This window comes from Mesoplodon mirus (assembly GCF_964341445.2).
Source record: "Mesoplodon mirus genome assembly, chromosome: 12".
Lineage (NCBI taxonomy): Eukaryota > Metazoa > Chordata > Mammalia > Artiodactyla > Ziphiidae > Mesoplodon > Mesoplodon mirus.
The window spans coordinates 14757488-14781505 of record NC_138988.1 but is presented as its reverse complement, the minus strand read 5'-3'; the positions used below and the strand labels follow the sequence as shown (position 1 = coordinate 14781505).

General features: G+C 37.4%; 1 protein-coding gene across 4 annotated transcripts in view; it reads left to right on the top strand.

The window, feature by feature from the left end:
* Window positions 1-24018, top strand: part of CNTN6 (contactin 6) — a gene marked incomplete at both ends in the record, with an annotated part of 242731 nt that overhangs the window by 72894 nt on the left and 145819 nt on the right. For all 4 annotated transcript variants that reach the window (XM_082638597.1, XM_082638598.1, XM_082638596.1 and 1 more), the window contains one exon: window positions 18230-18356. In XM_082638597.1, coding sequence (XP_082494723.1) covers window positions 18230-18356 — 127 coding nt within the window. The remainder of the gene's footprint in view (window positions 1-18229; window positions 18357-24018) is intronic.

Below are 24018 nucleotides of genomic sequence, written 5' to 3'. Positions count from 1 at the left end.
ATCATCTCTTCTCAAACTTCCCATACTTCCTCTGTGTCAGCTAATGATATTCCTTTCTCCTTCCTAAGAAAGGGAAAAAAAAATCTGAATATTATTTTAACAGGTTTTCAATCCCACTTGTATCAGTACGTTTTCTATCTGCCTCTACTCTGCCTTCCTCCTGTTATTGTGAAAGAACCTTTCTAGGGCCAGTTACTACACAATGAACTAGATCCCTCCTCTGTCACGCCAAGGGCATCACTCAATTGTCAAGGAGGAACAGCTTAAGGTGTAAGATTCTAAAACGTGAACCTAAATACTTGCAGAATTTCTTCAATAATTTTATTCTCTAAACCCAGTTTGCCTTGTAAAATGATTCTCTGCAGTGAATGGATGTTTATCTAATCATTCAAACTTCCATTCACATCTGTGTGATTACAGAAAACATGGGGTGTGTAGGCTAGTAACTCGTAAGGAAATTGTTTGTGTCTGAATGAATGTTTAAAAAATGAATGAAAAATGAATTAAACCTATATCTACTTTCTCATCTCCTTTCGTCCTCACTGCCCTTAGTCTTTCTTCTTCTCCTTTTCCCTTTAACAGTTAAGGACTTCAACATACATGCATTCTTGCATTCATCCACAACAGCTAGCTCAAAGTAATCTTAAATGTTCTCTTTCCTTCATCTTTCACATCAAATCAGTTATACCAGTCTGTTGGTATTGCCTCTAAACACTTCAAAATGGTTCACTTCGTCCTCATTCTTTTCATTGTTACTGACAATGCCCCAGTTATCTCAGTGTTTTCAAATGTTTGATAAATAATCTTCCTGATCTGTGGTTTTTCTTCCCCTATCCTCCCCCAGTTAGTCATAGATCTAAGTTTGTCATATGCCTGCTTAAAATTGAAAACACTCCCATGTTTTCTAACTTTTACACATCAGGTTGAAACCTCTGTCATATCACTGAAAGTCCTTCAAAACTCTTCTAAACCTACAATTCCATCCTTATATTTCATTACTCTCCTTCGTTCCAGACCAGTTACATTTTTTGAATGACAGGTATTTTCATATCACTATTCTTAAAGTTTCCTTACTATTCCCTTTTCTTTCAAAGGCATTCTCACTCTCATTCTTTTACACTTAGTTCAAATATTGCATCTTTTGTCACTCGTCCATAACCTCTAAGTAGAATTAATTACTTCCTTCTCTGGACTTCCTTAAAATTAAATTTTTGCTTTTGTTAGAACACTTATCCTGTAATAATGCAATTAGTTAATTGTTTTTGTCAGCCTCCCTTTCTGGAGTATATATCAGAGTGATGCAGAGTATGGGTTCTGGAGTCAGACTGCCTAAATTCAAAACTGGATTCCAACACTCTCTAGCTGTTTGTTATTGACTAAGTTACTTAAGTTCCTCAAACATCAATTTCTTCACTCTTATAATGGGAATACGGGAATCTATGTGACAGAATTTATGTAAGGATAAAATAATTCCTATAAAAGTTCAACTTTGTTCCTGGCTCTTACTATACGCCAAAATTGCTCTTATTTGATTATAAGCATCTTCAGTGCAATTCATTTATTTATTTTTGCATTGTCAGCGCATAAAGGTTTAACACATAATCAAAGCTAATTAAATGTGGTTGAATTTACTTATGTTGGCCTTTATCACTGTGTGCTGGCAATATCAAAATAAGCAACGATGGAGAATTTTATTTTGGTTTGGCTTTAGACTGAAGAGATCAACAGATGTGAAATATATGGTAAGGCACACTTATTATGATTTACTTTATTATCTGTGTGCCACTTCCAATATGTCATATACTTTCCAGGCAGGTTTAAGGCTTAACTTCCAAATCAGTAGGTCACCACAGTTGTCTGAGTAGACTGAAATACTGCAGGTCTCCAATGCTATACCATGTGTATACCATTAGTTCATTCTGCTAGAGTAACTTATAAAAAAATAATCAAAATGATTCCATCATGTTCAGAGTAGATTCTCAGTTAAGAATTGTCTTCTCAAATGTCTGTTGCATGAAAGAAATATCAAGCATGGCCACTCTCTGGTAACTATTAACCTCCTCCTCTACAGACTTTTGATGTTTACTTAAATAAGAAGTCATTGATTATCCAGGTGTAAAAAAAATGCCAAAGTCAAAATATAGCTTGAATCTAATTAATGCTTAAAGTTAACGCTAATTTGACCCTATATTTTTTCCCCAGCTTTACTGAGATATAATTGACATTGTATAAGTCAATTGAGATATAACAGCATTGTGTATGTTTAAGGTGTACAATGTAATGATGCACTATATGTATTGTGAAATGATTACCCCATAAGGTTAGTTAATACATTCATCACCTCATGTAGTAACAATTTTTTGTGTGTTTAAGAGCTTACTGCTTAGCAAATTTCAAATATACAATACACTCTTGTTAACTATAATCACCATGCTGTACATCTTTATATACCCCAAACTTACTCATACTAGATGTTTGTACCTTTGACAACCTTCACCTATTCCCATCTCCCCCATTCTTCCTCACCCCTACTCCTGGCAACCACCAATCTGTTCTGTTTCTATGAGTTCCAGTTCTCTAGAATCCACTTATAAGTGAGAATGAGTTATTTCACTCAACATAATGTCCTCAAAGTTCATCCATGTTGTGACAAACACGAGTACTTCCTTCTTCTTCATGACTGAATAAGTCCATATATATATGTGTGTGTGTGTGTATACACACACACACACATATATATATATACATACACATATATGTATATACCACATTTTCTTTATTCATCCACTGATGGATATTTAGGTTGTTTCCTGTCTTGGCTATTGAAAAAAATGCTGCAATAAACATGGGAACCTACTTTTTTGAAACAATTTCAAATATATCTGTAGAATGTATTGTCATCAAACCATCAGTAGAATAAAATTCTCTTTTCATTAAAATTTAAAGACCAATGAGTCCAAAAAAATCAGTCTCTCCACCCCAGCCCTCATTACCAAGCCATATCAGTATATACAACTATTTCTTGGACAGCTAAACCTATGAGCCCCAAGGAGCCGTGAAAATCAACATCTGCAAATCTGAACTAATTCTTTGATTTTTTCCCCTATTTTGAAAAACAGTAAATCTCTGAGCAATTTTTAATGTTTCCTTTCCACTTAAGCATCCTCCAAATTCAATTAGTTGACAAATCACCTTTTCATTTTTCCTTTCTATTCTTACTCTCGCTGCATTACTTTAGGATGTATCTCTCCGCTTGGACTATTGCAATAATCTCATATCTATGTTTTAAACTCTATTTATCTTCTTTATTCTCTGATATAGCTGATGATTTTTCTCTCTCTTGTTTTTCCACTAAAAAATAATCTTAACATGTCTTCCCTGTATAAAACCTACCACAAGCTAAGCATCAAGATATACTGGGAATTCCAGTGCAGAGCTCTAGAGTCAGATTTAAGACTCACGTCTGCCTCTAATTCTTAAATAAGGTACTTGACCTCCCTGGAGTTACTTCTCCTCCCCTGTAAATTAGGTGGAATATCTCTGATACACCTTCTTTTTTGTCTATTTTAAAATTCTGTGACTTGCTTAGAATAACAAGGGAAATTGGTGAGAGAGAGAGAGAGAGAGAGAGAGAGAGAGAGAATGAGAGAAAGATAGAAAGAATAAGAGAAGAGAGAGAGAGAGATTTTCTCTTTATAAAACCTTAATTTCAGGGAAGACACAACTGACCTTAGTCTAGGGTAGGTTTGACAGGCTAAAGAAATTGGTTTGGAAACTAAGGCAGAGGCTTAGTAAGAGAAAATAAATAAATAAAGCAGACAGAATAGAGCTCTTTTAGTCCTGGAAATAAACAGAACTCTGGTGGATATGCTGTAGGGTGTACAACCTTGGACTTGGAGTCAAACCTCTGAGTACCCCTTCTGGAATATCACTAGCAGTGTGACCTTGATCAAATCATTTAAATTCTGTAAACTTTAGTCATGTTATCTCTCTTGATCTGGTATGATGTTTTTTATTTGCTATTTAAAGTCACTTTCCCTTGGGCACAGGGATACTTGTTGAATAAGGTAGACCCTTAGAGGCCCTGAGGGCCTCTCGCCACTACTTTGTGCAAACATGGCCCAACTACTGCTGCTGGCCACTGGATTCTGCCCCTCACCAGCTGCCTGACCAACATGTTGTGCTCTGGACCATTCCCCCAACTCACAGCAGATGGACAATGCTCAAGGCACTGCAGTCTCTGTGCCAGGATAGCCCAGGTACCAAGAGCAGGAATGGACAAAAGCCTCACCCTTAACAAGCAGCCCAACACTATGTACTATGTACTAATGTACTATGGTGCTGCCAGGTGGGGGCAGGAATGACCACCTCCATGCCCTGCTCTGAGACACAACGGCACACTCACAGCAGACCCTGACGCTGTGTGAGCTCTACCTGGGCTCCATCCTGGAGCTGGGGCTGGAGGTGTCACTAGGCAGAGGGGATGAGGGGAAGCCAGGAGAGGCCTGAGGCATCAGGAGATGAGGAGCAAAAGGAGAAGAACCTGTCCAAGGGGGCAGGCTTGGAGGTGGCTGGAGGAGGCATCACCCATTAGCCAAGGCTCCAAGCACTCAGGGCTTATCAGACTCATTGGACTTGACTTAACAAAGCATAAAATTACAGGTAATAGTATCAAGAATGTTAAGATGGTGACTTCAGAGCATTAAACTAGAATTGCTAGGCCCTTCTAAGTGCCTAGCCCTGTGCAGTCGCATTGGTTACACACCCTGGTTTTAGTTTCTTCTTTGGTAAAAACAAGCACAGATATCTTCTTTTCTTTTACTTTTTTTGCTTGTTTTGTTTTGCCCTGTTTTTAATGAATTGGAAAATAATTTAAAAATTGAACTTCTGTAACAGAAGATGTTTTGGGGGGGCCCAGGAGCCTGGGTGGGGAAATTTATTGGGAGGGATAGGACTGTAGCACAAAGAGAGATGCCAGCAATTTTCTCTCTGGGTGTGACCTTGGAGAGTTCAAGTCTTAACCCTCTGTGAAACCTGAAATTGCCTAAGCCCAAACAACGAAATTCAAGTAAAACCACGGATAATATGCCTTTTAGTTCTGTCCTCCTTTAGATGCAGGTCTTCTCATGTGCTTAACTTTGACCCTAATAACTTCCCCTGAAAACAAATGGTTGTCTGTCCAGGTTATCTGCACTTTGGTATTTCTGGAGAGGAGAAAAGCAGCAGAACACTGGTCATTCTATACTGTTTATTTGAATCAGTCTTTCCCAACATTCTGTCCATTGCGGAAAAACAGAAACTGTACAGTCAATGACTCATGGAACCCAGAGGCAGGTCTCACTAGAAACTGGAACCAAGGATTAATAAGCTTAGGGAATAAAGTCCTGCTTTACTATTTATTCTTTCTCTCCATCATTCTACTGACTGCCTGTCTGTCTGTCTCAATCTTTGTCTCTATATAGACTAGCATTCTCTTTTTCTTTTTTCATATTTACACAATTTTATTTTATTTACATCATATACAGAAATTTTTTCATCGTTTATATACTGTATTTGTGTGTACCCAACACTGTTCTTACATTTTTTTTAACATCTTTATTGGAGTGTAATTGCTTTAAAATGTTGTGTTAGTTGCTGCTGTATAACAAAGTGAATCTCCTATACGCATACGTATATCACCATATCCCCTCCCTCTTGCACCTCCCTCCCTCCCTCCCTATCCCACCCCTCTAGGTGGTCACAAAGCACCAAGCTGATCTCCCTGTGCTATGTGGCTGCTTCGGTAGGTTGCTTTGGGTAGTAGAGTCATTTTCACAATGTTGTTTCTTCCAATCCAAGAACATGGTATATCTCTCCATCTGTTTGTAACATCTTTAATTTCTTTCATCAGTGTCTTATAGTTTTCTACATACAGGTCTTTTGTCTCCTTAGGTAGGGTTATTCCTAGGTATTTTATTCTTTTTGCTGCAATGGTAAATGGGAGTATTCCCTTAATTTCTCTTTCAGATTTTTTATCATTATTGTATAGGAATGCAAGAGATTTCTGTGCATTAATTTTGTATCCTGCAACTTTACCAAATTCGTTGATTAGCTCTAGTAGTTTTCTGGTAGCATCTTTAGGATTCTCTAAGTCCTCTGTATCATGTCATCTGCAAACAGTGACAGTTTTACTTCTTTTCTGATTTGGATTCCTTTTATTTCTTCTTTTCTGATTGCTATGGCTAAAACTTCCACAACTACGTTGAATAATAGTTGTGAGAGTGGGCAACCTTGTCTTGTTCCTGATCTTAGTGGAAATGGTTTCAGTTTTTCACCACTGAGAACGATGTTGGTTGGGGTTTGTCATATATGGCCTTTATTATGTTGAGGTAAGTTCCCACTATGCCTCCCTTCTGGAGAGTTTTTATCATAAACGGGTGCTGAATTTTGTTGAAAGCTTTTTCTGCATCTATTGAGATGATCATACGGTTCTTCTCCTTCAATCTGTTAAAATGGTTTATCACATTGTTTCATTTGCGTATACTGAAGAATCCTTGCATTCCTGGGATGAACCCCACTTGATCATGGTGTATGATCCTTTTAATATGCTCTTAGATTCTGTTTGCTAGAATTTTGTTGAGGAGTTTTGCATCTATGTTCATCAGTGATATTGGCCTGTAGTTTTCTTTTTTTGTGGCATCTTTGCCTGGTTTTGGTATTATGGTGATAGTGGCCTCATAGAATGAGTTTGGGAGTGTTCCTCCCTCTGCTATATTTTGGAAGAGTTTGAGAAGGACAGGTGTTAGCTCTTCTCTAAATGTTTGATAGCATTTGCCTGTGAAGCCATCTGGTCCCGTTCTTTTGTTTGTTGGAAGATTTTTAATCACAGTTTCCATTCCAGTGCTTGTGATTAGGTTTGATTATATTTTCTATTTTATTTCTTCCTGGTTCAGTCTCAGACGATTGTGCTTTTCTAAGAATTTATCCATTTCTTCCTTGTTGTCCATTTTATTGGCATATACTTGCTTGAAGTAATCTCTCATGATCCTTTGTATTTCTGCAGTGTCAGTTGTTACTTCTTTTTCATTTATAATTCTGTTGATCTGAGTCTTCTCCCTTTTTTTCTTGATGAGTCTGGCTAATGGTTTACCAATTTTGTTTATCTTCTCAAAGAACCAGTTTTTACTTTTATTGATCTTTGCTATTGTTTCCTTCATTTCTTTTTCATTTATTTCTTATCTGATCTTTATGATTTCTTTCCTTCTGCTAACTTTTGGGGGTTTTTTAATCTTTTTCTATTTGCTTTAGGTATTAGGTTAGGTTGTTTGAGATTTTTCTTGTTTCTTGAGGTAGGATTGTATTGCTATAAACTTCCCTCTTAGAACTGCTTTTGCTACATCCCGTAGGTTTTGGGTCATCATGTTTTCATTGTCATTTGTTTCTAGGTATTTTTTTTTATTTCCTCTTTGATTTCTTCAGTGATCTCTTGGTTATTTAGTAGCATATTGTTTAGCCTCCATGTGTTTGTATTTTTTATAGTGTTCTTCCTGTAATTGATATCTAATCTCATAGTGTTATGGTCAGAAAAGATACTTAATACGATTTCAGTTTACTTAAATTTACCTAGCCTTGATTTGTGACCCAAGATATGATCTATCCTGGAAAATGTTCCATGAGCACTTGAGAAGAAAGTGTATTCTGGGTTTTTTTGAATGGAATGTCCTATAAATATTAATTAACTCCATCTTTCTCCATTGCTACTCCAGCTTTCTTCTGATTTCCATATGCATGGAATATCTTTTTCCATCCCCTCATTTTCAGTCTGTATGTGTCCCTAGGTCTGAAATAGGGCTCTTGTAGACAGCATATGTACAGGTCTTGTTTTTGTATCCATTCGGCCAGTGTATGTCTTTTGGTTGGAGCACTTAATCCATTTACATTTAAGGTAATTATCGATATGTATGTTCCTATTACCATTTTCTTAATTCTTTGGGTTTGTTATTGTAGGTCTTTTCCTTCTCTAGAGAAGTTCCTTTAGCATTTGTTGTAAAGCTGGTTTCGTGGTGCTGAATTCTCTTAGCTTTTGCTTGTCTGTAAAGTTTTTAATTTCCCTGTCAAATTTGAATGAGATCCTTGCTGGGTAGAGTAATCTTGGTTGTAGGCTTTTTCCCTTTTAAAACTTTAAATATATCCTGCCACTCCCTTCTGGCTTGCAGAGTTTCTGCTGAAAGATAGCTGTTAACCTTATGGGGATTCCGTTGTATGTTATTTGTTGCTTTCCCCTTGTTGCTTTCAGTATTTTTTCTTTGTATTTAATTTTTGATAGTTTGATTAATATGTGTCTTGGTGTGTTTATCCTTGAATTTATCCTGTATGGGACTCTCTGCACTTCCTGGACTTCAATGAATATTTCCTTTCTCATATTAGGGAAGTTTTCAACTATAATATCTTCAAATATTTTCTCAGTCCCTTTCTTTTTCTCTTCTTCTTCTGGGACCCCTATAATTCAAATGTTGGTGCATTTAATGTTTTCACAGAGGTCTCTGAGACAGTCCTCAATTCTTTTCATTCTTTTTTTCTTTATTCTGCTCTGCGGTAGTTTTTTCCACTATTTTATCTTCCAGGTCACTTATCCGTTCTTCTGCCTCAGTTATTCTGCTATTGATTCCTTCTAGAAAAATTTTCATTTCATTTATTGTGTTGTTCATCATTGTTTGTTTGCTCTTTAGTTCTTCTCGGTCCTTCTTAAACATTTCTTGTATTTTCTCTATTCTATTTCCAAGATTTTAGATCATGTGTACTATCATTACTCTGAATTCTTTTTCAGGTAGACTGCCTATTTCCTCTTCATTTGTTTGGTCTGGTGGGCTTTTCCCTTGCTCCTTCATCTGCTGCATATTACTCTGTCTTCTCATTTTGCTTAACTCACTGTGTTTAGGGTCTGCTTTTCACAGGCTGCAGGTTCGTAGTTCCGATTGTTTTTGATGTCTGCCCCCAGTGGCTAAGATTGGTTCAGTGGGCTGCGTAGGCTTCCTGGTGGAGGGGACTGGTGCCTGTGTTCTGTGGATGAGGCTGGATATTGTCTTTCTGGTGGGCAAGACCACGTCCAGTGGTGTTTTGGGGTGCTTGTGAATGTAGTGTGATTTTAGGCAGCTTCTCTGCTGATGGGTGGGGTTGTGTTCCTTTCTTGCTAGTTGTTTGGTATGGGGTGTCCTGCAGTGGAGACTGCTGGTCGTTGAGTGGAGCTGGGTCTTAGCACTGAGATAGAGATCTCTGGGAGAGCTCTTGCTATTTGATATTAAGTGGGGCCAGGAGTTCTCTGGTAGTCCAATGTCCTGAACTCGGCTGTCCCTCCTAAGAGGCTCAGGCCTGACACCAGGCCAGAGCACCAAGGCCCTGTCAGCCACACAGCTCAGAAGAAAAGGGAGAAAAAAAAGAAAGAAAAATAAATAAATAAATAAATAAAAGTTATTAAAATTAAAAATATTTAAATATCATTAAAATAAAAGATAAAATAAAATAAAAATAAAATAATAATAAAAAAAAAGAAGAGAGCAACCAAACCAATAAAGAAATCCACCAATGATAACAAGCACTAAAACTTAAACTAAGATAACCATATAAATCAGAAACTCATCAGTAGCGTACAGGAAAGCGCAAGTGTACAGTTTCTCCCAAAGTCCACCGCCTCAATTTTGGGATGATTTGTTGTCTATTCAGGTATTCCACAGATGCAGGGTACATCAAGTTGATTGTGGAAATTTAATCCGCTGCTTCTGAGGCTGCATGGAGCAACTTCCCTTTTTCTTCTTTGTTCGCACAGCTCCTGGGGTTCAGCTTTGGATTTGGCCCCGCCACTGCAGGTAGGTCGTTCTCTGGTGTCTGATCTTCACGCAGACAGGAGGGGGTTAAAGGAGCAGCTGATTAGGGGGCTCTGGCTCAGTCAGGCCGGGGGAGAGGGAGGGGTACGGAATGTGGGACGAGCCTGCAGCGGCAGAGGCCGGCATGATATTGCAACAGCCTGAGCTGTGCCCTGTGTCCTCCCAGGGAAGTTGTCCCTGGATCATGGGACCCTGGCAGTGTTGGGATGCACAGGCTCCCAGGAAAGGAGGTGTGGATAATGACCTGTGTTTGCACTCAGGCTTCTTGGTGGCTGCAGCAGCAGCCTTAGCGTCTCATGACTGTCTCTTGTGTCTGTGTTGAATGCTGTGGCTCGAGCCCGTCTCTGAAGCTCATTTAGGCGGTGCTCTGAATCCCCTTTCCTTGCGCACCCTGAAACAATCGTCTCTTGCCTCTTAGGCAGCTCCAGACTTTTTCCCGGACTCCCTGCAGGCTAACTGTGGTGCACTAGCCCCCTTCAGTCTGTGTTCACGCAGTCAACCCCAGTCCTCTTCCTGGGATCTGACCTCCAAAGTCAGAGCCTCAGCTCCCAGCACCCACCCACACTGGCGGGTGAGCAGACAAGTCTCTCAGGCTGGTGAGTGCTGGTCGGCACCGATCCTCTGTGCGAGAATCTCTCTGCTTTGCCCTCTGCACCCCTGTTGCTGCACTCTCCTCCATGGCTTCCCCCCACCACTCACCACCCTTCTCTGCAAGCGAAGGGGTTTCCTAGTGTGTGGAAACTTTTCCTCCTTCACAGCTCCCTCCCCTAGGTGCAGGTCCCGTCCCTATTCTTTTGTCTCTCTTTTTTCTTTTTCTTTTGTGGTACGCGGGCCTCTCACTGTTGTGGCCTCTCCCGCTGCGGAGCACAGGCTCCAGATGCACAGGCTCAGCGGCCATGGCCCATGGGCCCAGCTGCTCCACGGCATGTGGGATCCTCCCGGACCGGGGCATGAACCCGCATCCCCTGCATCGGCAGGCGGACTCCCAACCACTGCGCCACCAGGGAAGCCCTCTTTTTTCTTTTGCCCTACCCAGGTACGCTGGGAGTTTCTTGCCTTATGGGAAGTCTGAGGTCTTCTGCCAGCATTCAGTAGGTGTTCTGTAGGAGTCGTTCCACATGTAGATGTATTTTTTAAGTAGCTGTGGGGAGGAAAGTCATCTCCACATCTTACTCATCTGGCATCTTGAGGGTCCATCTAGACTAGCATTCTCTTAACTCTTAACAAGTTTTATGGAAGACAAAGGCTCTAATAATCCTGAAGATACTCCTCTCTATTCAAGTAACAATCAGAAACTAAGAACCTCTTCATTTTATTTCCTAATTCCCAGGAGAGAGAAGTACAGCAGCCGAGCAGGACATATTCACCTTTTGTCCAGTCATTCATGGCCATAAGAATGAGGTGAATTAAAAAAATATGAATTTAAGGGCCTATTCCTATGAGTTAAGAGATGATTCTCCATAAAGATGTTCATGAACTGTTCAGAAATGACAAAATGTGACTGCCGTCAATATAATTAAAAGTTTTTTGCATTCAGGGGGATGACATGAACTTTAGATTCTGGTAGTTTGATCCAGTATTGGAGTCAGCTCATAGGACTAATTTTTTTTTTTAACTCCATGGAAGATAAAAAGGAAGAAAAATGGGGCAGAACCCTACAAGAATTTTCAATAACACTGTATAATTTGCTTTTAATTGTCATTTAAAATTATTTACTTTTCAACATTCCTCTATTGCAAAGTTCTTCCTTTATTGCCAAGTAAAACATTTCTTATTGTGTAGCATTATATTGTAGGTGATTTTATAGCAGTAGGTGTTGTCAATACAATTATTTAATCACTTATTGCTCAAAATACCAACACTTTTCCTAAGGTCTAGTGTACTTTTAAAGAAAAGGTACTTAAAAAGCATTTTTGATTTTTTGCTTTTGATATTATATTGTCACATGGTTTCAGCTCTTCTTGTACAGAAAGCTCATGTTGTCCTTGCTTTCTGACACTGTAGGCAAAGCAACAAAAGTCTGCTATTATTTAATCATTTCATTGCAGTATGAAAAAAATCTAAGGATTTACCACAAGAGACTAAACAATTAGTTGACAAAAGCTAGACATTTTACTCGTATGAATTCAAGCTCTTAAAAATTTGATAACAACAAATATAAATGACTAAATAAGATATGGACTGATGATAATTCACCAAGACCAAGCTTTTCTGTCTTTCAAAATGAACCAAAGTTTGTTAGAAAATGCCTGATTCTATTCGTCTCAAGTTCTTCATCTGTCAAATGGGAATGGAAATGTATGTCTCATAAAACGTGTCACAGGAACTTAATTTGTTACTTGGTGCATGTAAAACTCCTTGGAAAACTACAAATTACTCTTCCAAATATAAAATATTATTAAGTCAAGTTATACCCTTAATTTAGGTTATATGAAGATTGAACAGAGCTTTTCTCTGAGTGAAGGTAAAGGAAGATAAATTAACATTTGTTGTCTGCCTATTTTGTGCATAGCGCGGTGCTTAATATTTCAGCCAGGTTTTCTTTTTAGGGGGCGAGGAAGGTGGTTGAAAATGTTTAAATTATAAAGATCTATGAAAAAACAAACAAAAAAACCCCCTCATATTCCACTTGAATTTTTGCTATGAAAGAAGATAATATTAGCACTCACATTTCAAACTATATTCTTTTACCCATCCCTCATTTTTCTGTTTATACTGTTATTTTTATATTATCCAAGTTTATGGCATTCATATTCTGTTCTATAACTAAAACCAACATGGTTCTTAAGTGGTAGGTTTTTTTTGTTTTTTGTGTTTTTTTTGAGGTACGCGGGCCTCTCACTGTTGTGGTCTCTCCCGTTGCGGAGCACAGGCTCTGGACGCGCAGGCTCAGCGGCCATGGCTCACGGGCCCAGCTGCTCCACAGCGTGTGGGATCCTCCCAGACCGGGGCATGAACCTGCGTCCCCTGCATCGGCAGGCAGACTCTCAACCACTGTGCCACCAGGGAGGCCCTTAAGTGGTAGTTTTATATTTAAATGTATTCATTGTGCATCCTATTCCTCCTTCTTTCTTGAGATCTGTATATTGGTTCATTTTTACCTGGATAGACTTCATTGTTAAGTCATTTCTTTAAGAGTGGTCATTTATATTATATTCCCTGAGGGTTTTTTGTTTGTTTTTTGATGTTAAAGAATGTTGAATGTCATTAGATTCGAAAGCTATATCAGTGGGTAATAACAGTCAAGTCACCCTTTTATTCAGAATACTGTAGACTTTCCCTCACTGTCTTCTGGTATAGAATGCTAATGCTACTATTATAAAATCTGAAATTAATCTGATTTTATCTTTCACTCTTTTAAGTAATTTTCTGTTTCAACCTGGTCTTCTTGCAAAGTCTTTCTTTAAGTTTGAACATCAGTCACTTAACTAACACGTGCTTTGGTGTTAAGTCCTCTCTCTAAATTAAAATGTCTCTGGAATGTGGTGTATTCTTTCAATTCACAGGAAATTTTCTTGCTGATATCTTTCAATACATTTGTTTGTCTCAGTGACATCAAGGATCTTTATGTTGGATCATCTTTTATCTATCTTTCTTATCCATTACCTTCTCTTTCCTCTTATCTGTGTTTTTTTAATTGCATTCATCACAATTATCTCTAATCTTCTCTTTATGTCAGTAATTTGACTTTTAGTAGGTATCTGTTTTGTTTCTTGACTATTTTAGTTGATTTATTAATTCTTTAATGATGCTCTTTTGGTTGCAATTTTTATGTTTAAGTTACATACTAATTTATCTGATTCTATATAGTTTGTCTTTTTCATCTTGCCATTGAGTTACATTTTTTGAATTCAGATTCTTACTTTACTGTGTGAAAAATTTTGAGAAATTTCCTAGGATTCCTTGAGTTATATTTTCCTCTAGATTGGATATTTTGTCTATCTTTGGCATGCTATGTTTTTCACTTTTATTGTTGCAATACATTTCCATACTTACTATTCCACTTCTTTTCATTTGCTCATACTTGAGGAACTGTGTGCAGACAACTCAGTCATTCCTTTATAGAAAGGGATAATTTTAAACGTTCTTCTCATCATATCAGGGAACTGTTTGATTTCTTCCTTTTAGCTCCATTTTGGAGGCTGAATACCCACATATCATGAGTACCCCCATTTTGTAGCCTGAAGGAATACTGGGATTGTGGGAAGTTCAGCCTTTAGCAGAATATCTGGGTGCTTCTATTTTAAGGTTTTTTTTTTTGTTTTTTTTTTAGTGGTTTGTAGCAAGATTATTGGTGGAAGAGTCATAGGTATACTTTATTGGGGAAATGCATCATTTTTAGGTTGGGCTTTAGAGATTTTACCAAGTGAATATATAGGCGTGAAACTATTAGTTTGTGAAACAGAGTCAGCTTTACTATTCATGCTTCTCTGCTTCACTCTTTTTTCTCCAGGAGCCCTGTCTACTCCTCTCTTCAGCCAGAAGAGAAAACAGATTAAAACACAGTATGCAAGTATATACAAATCTGCTTAACTCCAGAATTGGAGGTTGCTATGAGAATTCTCAGAATTTTGTCATTTCACCAGTAAATCTCACAGAGGTTAGGGATGAGATTAAGACATCAAGAACTCTTTCACCCCTCTGAGGCTGGACAAACTCTTCTTATGCACAAATGTTTTTTTCTGTTGTTTCTTTGTTTCTTTTGATTATTTTTAAGCCAATGGCATTGTAATTTGTCCCTTTTCTTATTCAGACTGTTAATTTGTTTGTTGTTTATTTATATTTATAATTCCTTGTGCATTTCATTAGGTACTAGAGTAAGGAAAGTCTGTATTACGTGTTTAACTCACTCTTTCTCAATCAGCCTTTACAAAAAAACAAAGATGTAAGATGTATTGCTACTTTATAGTTAAGAGTTATAACTTGTCCAGCATTATACAGCTAATAACTGTCTGTACTTCTAGGTAAATAATGGAGTATACTAAAATTACAATTTAAAATAAAATTACTAAATTAATATTTTACCTGGGTGCAAATATTCTGGAAGAAAGAAATAGATCTGAGTGGATGGTGAAAACAGTGAGAGAATCAAGATGCCTAAGTTTAACTTCCTCCCTATCTCTCAAAGCAGATGGTGAATTTGGAAAAGATGATTCAACTTCCTGGGTTTTAGTTTCCCTGTGTGTAATAATAATAAGGATGATGATGATGATGACAATAATGATGGTAATTTTCACAATTTGATGATTATACATTTACATGTACCAGGCACAATGTGATATACTTTATAGTAATATGTTATTAAATCTCAAAATAACCATCTGATATACAGAGTCTATCTATTTTGTCAACGAAGATACTGCAAATTTCACAAATCCACTGAAGCCCATTTGATTCAAGGGCACATGCTATTGACCACTAGCTCTATTGTCTTTCCAGACCAAGAAGTCTGGCCTGAATGGTCTACAAAAGACCTACCAACTTTGAGATTCTCTAGAGCTGTGATTGGTATCAGAGGAAATGACATGCTCTTACATGACCCTCAGGTACAACTACTAGAGTTCTGGACTGGGTGTCCTAAAATTAAATTCTAACATGATGAGATTTTTGCTTTATGTATTCATTTGCACATTTAAAAAACACAGAATTTCACCTAAAACGTAAGTACCTAACTCTTCCTCCTCCTTTCCTCCAAATCTTTCTTTCTTAACAATTCAGTCCAAATGCCATGAAGTGGGGCTCAGTAAGGTAGGCATCCACATGAATGTGGAAGATGAGCACCACAGTAGCCCAGCATGAGTTGTTGGAGCCTAAGAATGGTGAGAAAGTCAGGCATGCAGGACAAGGGGTAAGGCAGCGGTGGCCCAGTGGAGTGGCAGAGTCCGAGGAAGGTGAGAAGGGCATGCCCTTACTGAGGTGGCCTGGCACAGGCTATCAGAGTCTGAGAAGCCTGAGGAGGGTTCCATTGCCAGGAGAGCGTGGTGAAGGTAGAAACCTGGAAGCTAAGCGAGTGAGGACAGAGTCTCCACAGGGAAAGGGCATTCCAGGGTGAGGTGTTAGATCCTCAAGGATGTGAGAAAGTTATCCAATTTGGAATATAACCATGCACAGAGTGTCAGAGGTCAAGAGGAAAGACAGCATCCACACAGGAGGGAGACCGTGCACAGGGTCAGAACATGAGTGAGGTGAGGAGCTAGGAGACAGCTTACAAGTGGTGTCAAGGAAGGTATGGGAGTAAAACTTGCAGCAGGTATCAGAATCTGTACAGGGTGAAGAGGAGCTTCACAAAGGGGAGAAGGTGGTGACAGTAAATGGAGGTTAGTTACATACAAGGAGATTGAACAAATTCATAAATACACTGAGAATAGTGGAAACCAGGGTTCTCACAGCTGGAATAGGGAGTTAAAAATATAGACAGAGGACTTCCCTGGTGGCTCAGTGGATAAGAATCCACCTATCAATGCAGGGGACATGGGTTCAATCCCTGGTCTGGGAAGATCCCACATGTCGTGGAGCAACTAAGTCCGTGAGCCACAACTACTGAGCCTGTGCTCTACAGCCCACAAGCCACAACTACTGAGCCTGCATGCTGCAACTACTGAAGCCAGCGTGCCTACAGCCTGCGCTCTGCAACAAGGGAAGCCACCACAAGGAGAAGCCCGCACACTGCAACGAAGAGTAGCCCCCGCTCGCCACAACTAGAGAAAGCCCGAATGCAGCAACGAAGACCCAACACAGCCAAAAATAAATAAAATTAAAAAAATATATATAGACAGAAAAAACCTATAATAAACCCACTATAAATCACCATAGATAGATAGAAGTATGGAATAAGAATATATACACACACACATATATATATATTTACATAAATATGTCTGTATATAAAATTATACATATGCATACTTATATGTATTCATATGTGTTTATAAATTCATATAAGTATCTATATGTATGTATTCATACATATAATCTATAAAACCTACACACACACACACACATGCACACACTGAAAATCCTCAGAGCAAGAACACCTCAATAACAATAAGTACACTTAGTTCCAGATCATGGTTTCTATATACCATTCTCTAATAAAAGGAACAAGGTTTTCTTAGGGAAACAAAAGACTACTTTGATGGCTGGAATAGGAGAAATGCAAGGTGATTCTGGAACACTTCCTTGTACCAGAAAGTAAAGAATAGTATAAAGAATGATAGGCACATATCAAAAAGATGAAGAAACCAGCTTGAATGGCTCATGCTGGCCAAATCAGTGACAATTTGGGCATCAAAATAAATAGTAATGGATTATAACTTTAATAAAATAAGAAACGATGGATTCACAGTGATAGAGTAGATCATACTGATAGAAATATATAAATAAAACATTTAAATGTTCAGTAAGGAACAGTATATTTACATTGTCTCAAAGTCCCTAACCACAAAATGTTTACCAATTATAAAGGGGGGAAAAAAAGCAATTTTATAGTGGAGAAGTCTGGCAGGCAGCACATTAACTAAGTGATCAAAGTTAACTTCAGCAGAAATGGGGCAAATAGAAGTCCTGCAGTATCTGGTAGGATACAATCTGAAGCACACAGCATTCCTGAATCTAACTGTAATGAAACAGCAGACAAAGTGGTGCACCCCGTGGGTGAGGGGAATGGAGGGACAAGATGGCAAGACAATGTGATCAATACACTCTGGCTGGTGGGGACCAGTCTTTTTCATGGTGATAATTTTTAAAATAGGAGCCAGTTTTCTCATTGGTTTTATTACTGTTTTTTAAAATCTTTATAGACCCTTTTTATTACCCATACCCTCAGCACACAGCTCCTACCAGGACCCCTACCCTGTCGTCACTCAGAGAAGCCCAAATTGAGTGAAACTTTACCAGATCAGTGCCTGGTAATTTTCGAAGGTACCAAGGTGAGGAAAACCAAGGAAAGACTGGGAAATTGTTCTGCATTGAAGGAGACTAAGAGGAGAAAACAACTAAATGAAATCTGTGATTCTCTACTGGATCTTTTTGCTATAAAGGATTTTATTAGGGAAAATGGAGAAATGGGATCTGAAGATTAGATGCTAGTATTGAATCAATGTTAATTCCTTCATTTTGATCATTTTATTGTATCCTTTGCAGGAAATATAAACTAATTTATTTGGGATGATGTGGCATAAATTTGCAAAGTTACTTTAAATGGCATAGAAAGAATTTTTTGTACCATTTCTGAAACATTTTCTATATGTTTGCGATTGTTTCAAGATAAAATGTTTTTAAAACTATGTATTGACTTGATGTCTAATTCAGACTTGCATTCAAAACAGGGTCAGGTTTTTTCATGTGGTGTAATTCTTTTCTTTTTCCAGGTGATGGTCGTTTGAGCCGTCCTATTTTTACCCAGGAACCACAAGATGTTATTTTTCCTTTGGATTTGTCAAAATCTGAAATCATCCTGAATTGTGCTGCTAATGGTTACCCTTCACCCCATTATAGGTAAAGTTCTACTTCTGAGTACCACACTGCTTGTTTTTTTTTTTCTTTGTCTTCGGGGTAAAATATACACACAATAAAGTGACTTAATTTGAAGTGTACAGCTCAAAGAATTTTTACATAGGTATACAGCTGCATGCCCACCACTCAAATGAAGATATGGACATTTCTGGTATGGCAAACTGTTCCCTCATGGCACTTGCCAAGTGATGACTACCGTGCCACCCCCACCCGCAGCAACCACTATTGTGACTTATTGATTAGGTCTGCTTAGAACAGTTATTCTTGAGATTGGTGCCATGCAGTGCCATGTTATGGAGAGAATTGACAGAGGAAAAGAAAGAAAGAAAATGGAAGGAAAGAAGAAAGGAAGGAAGGAAGGGAGGAGGGAAGGAACACAGGAGAAAAGAAGAAAAAATAAAGGGAAAGGACAGGAAAAGGTTTGTTTCCCCAATTTGAAAGACTATAAAGCACAAGTTCATTTTGTACTCCCTTCCCCACAATTTGGAGCCACTGCCTCAGTTGCCCCATATACAACGACTGTGAAAATGTTTCCCTAAAAGGAATTAATCCAGATGGAAATTTTATTTTATCAGATTAATTTCTGTGGCTCCACTGACATGTCCCATCACCCAAAAAGCACTGGTTTTAGAAAAACATGTTGAAGACAGCTATGTACCATCTAATGCAGAAAAGGAATTTTCATTCTGGGCAAGTAGAAAAATATATATTTCCTCCTCACATATTACCTCTGAAATAATAAGGCAGAAAGTTCTGTAGTGTTTCAGTTTTTAGAATATTGCAGTAAAGGCAGAATCTGATCCACCTTGTGGGTAGACTTCACAAATTAAAAAATATATGCATGTATATATTATGCTTATATAAATCATAAAGATATTTTGTTGGTAAGAACTGCATATGCAGTGTAAATATAGGAAAAATTGAATAAATATTAAAATCACTATTGTGGCTTTGGGATTTTAAAAGCATTTTTTTTAAGTCTGAATTTTTAGTAGTTAAGTTAAATCATCACACACAAAAAGCAACAATCTCAGTCCATTTTGGCAAAATAAGCTGGCTTGGTGTAATTTTTATGTTCCATTAAAAATACCAAATTTCTATGTATAATTACTTTGATCTTAAGATTGTCTAGATTAACTAGCTAAATGACTTATATGCACAAAGTTAAAGACAACTCTCCTTTACATTGTATTTTGTCAAAAGAACTTCAGAATTTGTTTTTTAAAAGAAAAGAGCTGAAAAACTGTGTCTTACTACACTTTATTAAAGCTTTCCTATCTTTAGGACACCCAAACCAATAAAGTCCATCTGGTTGATGAAGATTACTTAGTTTATAAATTGGTTCACTCAGTTCATGGTTGGTGGTTTGTTTTCCTTAAATAAAGAGTTATCTTACTTAACTTAAAATTTGGTTAAATATATAAAAATGTGATTAACACATTTTTAAGGATCACCTTACAGTTTAAGTTGGAATTTTATTTTTGAAAGCCAATTTGATTGATCCTAAAGATTGACAGAATTTGTTAGAGAAAGGAGAAAAAAAGTATGAATCCCTATAAAATAAGAAACATTTGCTAAGTATAAATAAGATAAATCATCAGTCAATCATGTACTTATATAAAAATGTCTACTGGCTTATAACAGGCTGAAAGATATAAAACAGTGGTTCTCACAACAATTTGCTAATATTATCTATGAAGAAATACACTGAATGAAGAGACTGCAAATTCCAGTGTTGTGAAATGGCTTCTGTTTCTAACATACTTAAAAATTAGGAGGCTAAAGACAGGTAATTTAGCTTCTTATTTCCAATCCCCATAACCAGGTTTAGCTTGGCTCGGATATCATGGTATAAAATACTCATAGGCAAGAGGCTTTGAAAAAAGAGTGAGAACAAAACCAAGTTTTTAATGCTTAAATGTCAGACTAAGACCCAATTTTCTTGAAAATAAAGCAAAGGGCAGAGGTATTTCAGACAATGCACATTAGCAACAAAATAAAAATTTAGTTTTAATATGATCCTAACTTAAAATTTATTTTTAAAAAACATCGTTAACTGTATTCATCTTAGATTGTGTGTGTGTGTGTGTATGAAATAGGGGACAATCTTTATGATTCAGAGTCTAACATTATTTGAGGTTATTTGGATATAGTGTGAAGCCGTATTAAAGAGCCTTTGACTTAGATCCATTCCATATGTGACCTTGGAATAATCATTTCTTTCTCCTGGCATTGGATTCCTTATCCACAAAGTGAGGGTGTAGTTGACTTTAAGGTGTGTGTTCTATTCCTTTTAGTAAATTCCTTTAGCAAATGAAATCTCACAGGAGAAAATAAGCAATATTTAAAGCAGAACTTTGGAAACAGTTTAAAAGTAACTTCTCTAAAGTCACTTACAGTTGGAGTCAACACCTTCACAGACAGGATTTCAGTAGAAAACAAGAAGATACAGATGTCAGGCAAGTTGGCACAGACGTTTTCCCATGGAAAGGATCACTCTTTATTCTTTAAAAGACCAGGCAACACATGGCAATTAACATCTAACCAGGAAGCTTTGTAAAGGGAAGGAAAATGGGTTATGCAAAAATGTACTTGGGTAGGATTGCTTATACTTTAAAAAGTTTAGGAAAATCAGATAGTAATGAGCTTAGTTCCAGCTCAGAATATATCTTTTATTTGGGAAAATGAAGCAACACACACATAAATCATTTTTACATTGGATACACTCTCTATCTGGTACACTACCTTTGAATGTCATAGAGGATTTCTAACACATGTTCTCTGGACCTGGTCACAAGAGGAGGTTCCTTTCTGTAATTTAATCTACTCCAGTCATAAAGACATTCTTAAGTCTGGAGAAGCTCTAGGTCTCTGAGTAAAAATCATGAAAGTAGTTACTCTGCCCTTCTATTCTTTTTATTCATTTCCTCACTCGATCTTCTTAACAACCTCATGTGATAAAGCAGGATATTTTTATTGTGCAAATTTTATAATTGATGGATATGACTTTTGGAGAATTCATTACTTGCACAAGCATACACAGCAAAGGAATGTCAAAGCTAGGCCTAGGAGTCTTTCCACAGGGTCAATGGAGCCAAATTTAGCACACATTACAATCACCCAGAGAGACTACTAAAAAATTTTTTATTTTGGAGTTCTTCAAAGGTCTAGGGATGGGCCCAGAAATAGTGCTCCATGTAATTCTAAAGCAAGGCTCAGTTTTGAAAAACACTCACATGCACACACACACACACACACACACACTCGTGCGTTATCACAGGTCAGCAAACAAATATAGCCCCCAGCCATTATATTCTTAACTACTCAATAGAGAAGGATGTTCACCAGTAAAAGTTCAAGATTTTAGTTCAAATCCATATGTTTCATGGAATTAATGATATTAAGGCAGATGCTTAAAATAATCATCTATAGCATATTTCCTAGTTTGCATCATGGGATAATTCTCCTGGGCATGCAATTCTATCCGTAACGTTTGTATGACAATCACCTGAATTCATTAATACTATTTCTCCATTGATTTAAACATATTAATTAGGACAAAGCCCATACCACGACTTGAACCCTTGATCTACATGCACAGTTTAATAATCATTGTACCATAGTGATTAGAAGGATTATGGGGATACTGTGAAAAATTCATTTGCTGCAGCTAAGCCAACAACTTTGATTTTGTGTTGAAAAACAATTACTGAGATTAATTAGGAGCATAAAATGATGACAGCAGTTATTTCAGTGATTGATTCCAAAATTAAAGAGAACTGGCAAACTAAGTGCTGTATAGCCTTTGCATTGAAAATGAAAGGGAACACAAAGGTTAAAAGACCATGTAAGACAGTATTACAGTGCTGGCAAGGAGAATATTCGAGGCTTCAGATAGGCCTAAAAAATAGTTTTCTCCATTTTCTTCTTCTGAAATTGAGAACGAGAGGCCGAACAAATTTCTCTAGAAAAAAATTTGGCAGATAGTTCAGGCAAATGAAATATACTATTTTTGACTGTTGTCTTTCAACTACCTTTATTAAAATGAAGTTGAGGTGCACAAGAATTGGCTAAATAATTTAAAAGTGACAGAGTTTGTTCAAAACCTCTGGATGATTTGATATCTCGTCAATCACTTCTCATCTTTAATAGGGTAGAAGATTACCTAAATCCGTATTTCTTTTCTACTGTTGTAGATATTTGCCAGACTTTTTCCACGGGACATTTCAGAATACTCCTAAAAAAGTCAATGACATTTGGAATAATGCTATAAAATGTCATTCCTTTCTTACAGTTAGCTACCTCTACTAAAATAAGGGAAGAAACTGCAAAGCTGGCATAGACCCTAAAAAAATATGATTTGGAAATTGGCTATATTACATAGGAAGAGGCCACTCACTTGTTTTTCTGACTGATTATCTTAATTCAATAGTTTAAATATCTCTGTTCTTAAATGCTTTATATGACTACACACAGCTTGTGCCCTAGAAATGTATCTGTTTAAGTATGTAATATTCTTATTTCAAAATGTCTGAATATTTTGATGCAAGTTAGGGGTTGCAAGGTGGGGGAAGTGAATCCAGTTAAAGATAATTGCTGGCTATTCATTCATCTTAAAATGACCAAATGCAATTTCTAAAACATCTTATGTTTCTTTGAAAATAAATGTAACTGTTAGGCCTTTCTGATACTTAATTCATGTATAAAAAGATTGTTGACTAATAGGTAAGCCAAGAAACTTTCTGCAGCCTAAAATAAAAACTTCTCAAACTGCATTTGTTTTTGTTAAGGTATAATTTTAGTTTGGCATTTCTAAATACTGTTGAAATATCTCTAAATACTGTAGAAGTACTGAAAAATATTCAGTAGTTCTAAATACTACTGAAATTAATTTTCTTAGTAAGAGACTAACAGAGACAATCGTGTTCTAAAGTAGTCTGGTTATTTTTGTTTTGTTATCAGCCTCAAATTGGCATTGTAAAATCTTTGCTGGCTTTCTTTGTGCCATTTCTAATATATTTTTCTTGGATTTCTATGTCTAAATCTTTTTTTTTTTTTTTTTTTTTTTGTGGTATGCGGGCCTCTCACTGCTGTGGCCTCTCCCGTTGCGGAGCACAGGCTCCGGACGCGCAGGCCCCGCGGCCATGGCTCACGGGCCCAGCCGCTGCGCGGCATGTGGGATCCCCCCGGACCGGGGAACGAACCCGCGTCCCCTGCATCGGCAGGCGGACTCTCAACCACTGCACCACCAGAGAAGCCCTGTCTAAATCATTTTTGACATTCAGTTATGCAGTATCAGTTGTGCGTGTTCAGGTATGGCACATGTTATTTGAAAAGCTGCTATAGGAACAGGGCGGCCAGGTTTATTGACTGAATGTCTACTTTTTATTTCTCATGTCAAGAGTTCTATTGCCTCTTTGTACACATTTGGGTGAATGTTCATAATTTGTAAAGAGTAGAAGATCTTCAAAATAACATAGTTATTGATATCACAGAGCTCATGAAGACAATTATCTTAGATGAAACTGGTGGGATGTATCCACATATAACCATGTTTTGTTTCATTTTAACAGTCTCAGGAATTACAGGTGCATGTTGTTTAACACAAGAGTGGTCAACTCTGTATATTAGAAACATGATTTGA